Below are 5,552 nucleotides of genomic sequence, written 5' to 3'. Positions count from 1 at the left end.
GTCCTTTGGGAATGGCTCTTTCACTTAGCACGATGTTTTCCAGGTTCATTCATGTTGTAGCACGTGTCAGTCCTCAGACAACCAGATAAGATCCCGCTGTGTGGACATACCAAGTCTCCGCCTGTGGATTCTTCATTTTCTGTGCTCTGAGTCTCCAGATCTCTGACCTACTTTCAGTATTTCCTCTTCTCTTTCCAGGGGAGACTTTATCTGTGCTTCCCTAGAAGTCGTCCCAACGGCCGTCCCCTCTTCAAGGATAATTCCAAAAGCTGATTGCTTTTCAGGTCTGTTGATACGGCCTGTTTTTTCCCCCTGCTGATTCTCAGTTTTGGAGACTTGACTCTGTATGTTTTATTTTTTTTCCTACAATAAACTGTTTTGTTTGTTTTCTGGAACATAATCTGTGGGTATTCTTACTTATTTACACTGAGGGGATTCTTACTTATTTACCCTGGGTGCTTCTGCACAGGTCACCTTCCAGATCACCCCAACCTCGGTCTTCTGACCCGCCACCATCCACGCAGTCCGCACCGCAGAAGTTCTGGGTCTTTAGCCCGAGCAACTCTCTCCAAGGCAAAAGCCAATTTTGACACTTGTTCACTTCTCTGGTTTTCTGGTTCCACTTCATTTGAGGGCTTAGCTTATTTCTCATTTTTAGTAAGTGGAAATACACATTCAAGATGATTTTATTGGGCTGGCGGCTGTGGCTCAAGGAGTAGGGCGCCAGTCCCATATGCCGGAGGTGGCGGGTTCAAACCCAGCCCCGGCCAAAAATAAAAAATAAACAAGATGATTTTATTTCTAATCCAGCATTGCAATTGTTTCAGATAGGATTATCTAGATATACATAATTCACCATACTGCCAGATGCATAAATCCTTAGTAAAATTTATTCTCTTATTCTTTTAACCATATTTTCAATCCTTCTTCTTTTCCTTAAAACATATTCATAGCATCTATTTCATATTTTCATTGAGATAATCACTGTTCCTGAAGTCTTTTTTTTTTTTTTGCAATTTTTGGCCAAGGCTGGGTTTGAACCCACCACCCCAGCATTATGGGGCTAGGGCCCTACTTCTTTGAGCCACAGGCGCCACCCCTGTTCCTGAAGTCTTTATGGATTTGACCTTTCCATGTTTTCTCAGTTGTCACCAATAAGGTCTGGATTCCTTGTGTAACCTGATTTTCTTTAGGTTATTTAGAATAATTGTTTGAGTCTGGCTTTAAAGATTCTCTCTTAAGAATCTTAAGAGAGGGGTGGCGCCTGTAGCTCAATGAGTAGGGCACTGGCCACATACACCAAGGCTGGTGGGTTCAAACCCAGCCCGGGCCTGCTAAACAACAATGACAATTGCAACCAAAAAATAGCCAGGCATTGTGGCGGGCATCTGTAGTCCCAGCTACTTGGGAGGCTGAGGCAAGAGAATTGCTTAGGCCCAAAAGTTTGAGGTTGTGGTGAATTGTGATGCCATAGCACTCTATCAAGGGTGACATAGTGAGACTGTCTCAAAAAAAAAAAACAAAAAAATAGATAAATGTTACAAGAAAACATGAAGAAAATAACAGGAAAATAAATAACACATGAAGAAAATATACCAGAAAAATGCCGCCCAGGTCAGATGGAAAATTCTGATTAAACATTGTGAAATCACAGTACTTACTTCTGAAAGAGATTAAGAAGAACAATTTTGATTCATAACAAAAAGGAAATCTTTGATTCTCTCAGGCTGCTTCTTACATGGAAACATGGAAACTGTGGCTATGTGACCATACAGGGTGACGGAAGTTGACTGAGTAAATTCATACTACCTGTACAGTTCAAAGAATCTTTAGCTGGTAATTTATTTTAAAGTAGTCCCAGGTTAGAAGTGTCCTCAAGTACCAGCCAGACACAAATTGTTCTCCTTAATTTCCTTCTTAGTTTTAGAGTTCTAGTCCACTGAACTCTCATGCAAATGTTTGCTGTGCTTGCAGAGTCTCAGACAGCTCCAATCTTTGTCTCCCTTTCACCAAGCCCCATGTGTTTGTCAAAACACAAGCCTGGTACCACTAGAGTTTGGCAGATTCCCCCAAATGTGAAAGACATCTTCGGAGTTACCTTTATTGTCAGGGTTCCTCAAGCTCAGGAGTTTGAGGCTGCAATAAGCCATTCTACTCCAGCCTGGACAACAGAGTGAGACCTTATTTTAAAAAAATAAAAATAAAAAACCAGAAATGTAACTTTTCCAATATATTTTATAATCCAAATGTTCACTTCTTTCCCTTATATTTTAGCTCTCCAAGGGAAGGATAGTACCATAGTCATCCCTAAGTTCATTTACATACAAACTGTTGATGTTTCATTACAAAAATAAAATAAAAAACCGAATCCTAGACCAAACTCCCTACGGAAAATTTCTTTGGCAGAGAAGTTAGGTAAACATCTAAAGTGACACATCTCTTCAAATCCTCACCTTGATCAATTGGAATTTGCCTGGGTACCCCAAGGGTTGAAGTATGGGACACAGCAGACATTATACCATTTGCGATGTGGTGCATGACAAAGAACCTTGGACTTATGCTTAGTCCTGCAGTCTACAGTTCTGAAACTTACAGGTCAAATATCAAAGAACTGAAGGTTGCTGCTTCATAAAAATTAATGTAATAACTGCTCTTGTGGGTTCACAGCAGGAAAAGAGCATCAACCATCAAAACTCAAAGAAGCCACAGAATTTTCATGACCCTGAGCCAGTCCTGGAGTTAGATAAGTTTACTCACTTGCCAGTCCTGCCAGAGCATCAATGAGGTTAAATAATGTCAAACGCATTTCCCTTGCATTGTCTAGAAACTTCCAATCAGCAGTGTCACTAGGCTACCAGACCTTTAATTAACGGTGGCGACGGGAAAACCCTCTCTTCTTCTTACACCTCTTAAGGGCCTCTTTGATTTCCTTGTTTCTCAGACTATAAATCAAAGGATTCAACATAGGAATCACCACTGTATAGAAGACTGATGCCATTTTGTCATAGCCCAAAGAATTGTCAGAGCTGGGATGCATGTAGACGAAGAGTCCTGATCCAAAAAAGAAAGTCACTGCTGCCAGGTGAGAAGTACAGGTGTTGAAGGCCTTGGACCTGCCCTCAGCCGAGCTGATCTTCAGGATGGCAGCAATGATATAACCGTAAGATATCATGATAACCAATACAGATATGAGTCCAAAGATCACGGCTATCACAAACTTGATGACCTGTAGAAAAAAGGTTTCAGAGCAGGATAGGACTAATAATTGAGGCAGGTCACAGAAGAAGTGGTTGATAACATTTGGCCCACAGAAGTTGAGCTGAAGTAAAGCACACAGTTGGATCAACGAACCCAAGACACCAGTTATATAGGCTCCAATCACCAGGTGCACACAGAGGGTGGGGGACATGATGGCCGTGTAGAGCAGAGGGTTACAAATGGCAGCGTATCGATCGTAAGCCATGGCTGCCAGAAGACAGCACTCCGTCAGACCCAGGCTGGAGAAGAAGAAGTACTGCATGGTGCACCCCAGAAAGGAGATGGACTTAGCCTTCTGGAAGACGTCTGAGAGCATTTTAGGGGTTGTGGAGGTGACATAGCAGAAATCTAAGAAAGATAAGTTGCTAAGGAAGAAGTACATGGGCGTATGTAGGTAGGAGTCCATCCTAATCAGGAGGATGAGGCCCAGGTTCCAGGCCACCGTCAACACGTAAGTCCCCAGGAATACTGCAAAGAGACCAATCTTGACCTTGGGGAAATCTGAGAATCCCAAAAGGATGAATTTGGTGACTATTGTAATATTCCTTCCTCCAGCCATTATCTTGAAGTTTCTTAAGTTTGGAAAGAAAGATTTGGGGGTTAACAATTGAATATTTTAGTATTATCAAACTTCCTTGTTTTGAATACAGTTTCATGTTTGGGGACAAAAATTATTATCCATATTTAAAGTAACTTTAACAATATAAAATTCATAAAAGTCATTTTTGAAAGCATTAGAAATCCCATTTCCCAACTACTCTTAATATATTGGGTTCTTTTTTATAATTCTTTTCCATATATATATGGTTATAATTCATAACCTTAAGATATCATGATAACCAATACAGATAGGAATCCAAAGAGGCCCTTAAGAGGTGTAAGAAGAAGAGGGTGTTTTCCCATTACCACTGTTAATAAGGATCCATATATATATTCCGAATATATATATAAATGCACATGTGCACAGATGTCATCAAACTGCTAAATTTGATGACATCAATTATAAAAGTTGGTACTAATTTATACTAGAATCAAAATTTTATGACAATATCCCTGGCTATCCTGTTATTGATATAGCTCACAATTACTTAGTGTTTTCCTTTGACAATCTTACAAGTAAAAAGTTATTTCCTTGTTTTTAATTTGGATTTACTTTACAGATTTGCTCAAATATATCTTTTGTCCAGTAATTTGGCTATTACTTATTTGTAGAAACTGTTTAAATATAAAGGATAATAACTCTTTTTCCCTCATACACAAGAATTCTTCTCTAAGTTTTTATCATCTTATTACTATTATTTATGTTGTATTTTGTTGTACAGATTTCTTCTATTTTTAGATAATCGGTTTTGTTTGTTATCTATGGCCCATGTCTATAATCTTATACTCTAAAAGATTTCTTTAAACACTCCAATAAAACCCTTTTCTATATTTTCTTTTTTTCCTTTTACATTTTATATTTAAATTTAAAGTTTATGGGACATTTTAACAGAAATTGTGGGGTATTTACCTGGACTATGTTGATTTAGTTTTTCAAACGAATCACCACTTGTCCCAGCACAATTAATTGAATGATTTCTCTCTTTTTTATTTATTTATTTATTTATTTATTTATTATTAAATCATAGCTGTGTACATTAATGCAATCATGGGGCACCATACACTGGTTTTATAGACCATTTGACATATTTTCATCACACTGATTTCTCTCTTGATTAAAGTAATCTTCATCATGAAGTTGCTTGTAAATTTCTTATTTGGCCCAATTTTTATTATGTCAGTTCATGCATCTTATCTCCAGTCCTGCACCATGTTTTTTAATTACTTATAATCATATTTTATTAATAAATTATACAACATTTTGATAACTGGTAAACATCCTCTCCTTTTTCTTCTATAAGATTTTTGATGGTTCTTATATTTGTGCCCACAAAGACTTTTTATAATAAACTCCAAAGTAAATATTACAGAATTTTTATTGCATTTTATTTTTCATTAATTTGGCAAGAAATAAATAAATAAAGTAAAATTTTCTTTTTCTTCAGATTTACTTTAAATTACTAAGGAGATCATATTAAAACTTTTATAGGTATTGAAATAGTAAAACTTTCGAACTTGATGGCAGCACCCAAGTCTGGTTACACAGACTGAAGTTTCCAAAATCTGCCCCTGCTTTGCTATAACTTCTTTTTGCCTTCACTTTGCTCTTCTGTAAGCTACTCTCCTTCTATTTAAGGGAGCAATAAACATGATAGGTAAACACACTGAAAGAAGAGCTATCTGGCAGTCTATGA

General features: G+C 37.7%; 1 protein-coding gene across 1 annotated transcript; it reads right to left on the bottom strand.

The window, feature by feature from the left end:
- Window positions 1–2,866: 2,866 nt before the first annotated feature.
- Window positions 2,867–3,817, bottom strand: LOC128564293 (olfactory receptor 1440-like). The gene has a single exon (XM_053559788.1). The coding sequence runs from the start codon at window positions 3,815–3,817 to the stop codon at window positions 2,867–2,869; it is 951 nt and encodes a 316-aa protein (XP_053415763.1).
- Between the last annotated feature and the right edge of the window lie 1,735 nt (window positions 3,818–5,552).

This window comes from Nycticebus coucang, chromosome 14, assembly GCF_027406575.1.
Source record: "Nycticebus coucang isolate mNycCou1 chromosome 14, mNycCou1.pri, whole genome shotgun sequence".
In the NCBI taxonomy this organism is placed as follows: domain Eukaryota; kingdom Metazoa; phylum Chordata; class Mammalia; order Primates; family Lorisidae; genus Nycticebus; species Nycticebus coucang.
Note: the sequence above shows the minus strand (reverse complement) of the source record. Positions and strands in the feature narration are given on the sequence as shown.

Excerpts from the sequence above, each read along its gene's own strand:
- LOC128564293 (XM_053559788.1), bottom strand. The coding sequence starts at position 3,817 with ATGGCTGGAGGAAGGAATATTACAATAGTCACCAAATTCATCCTTTTG.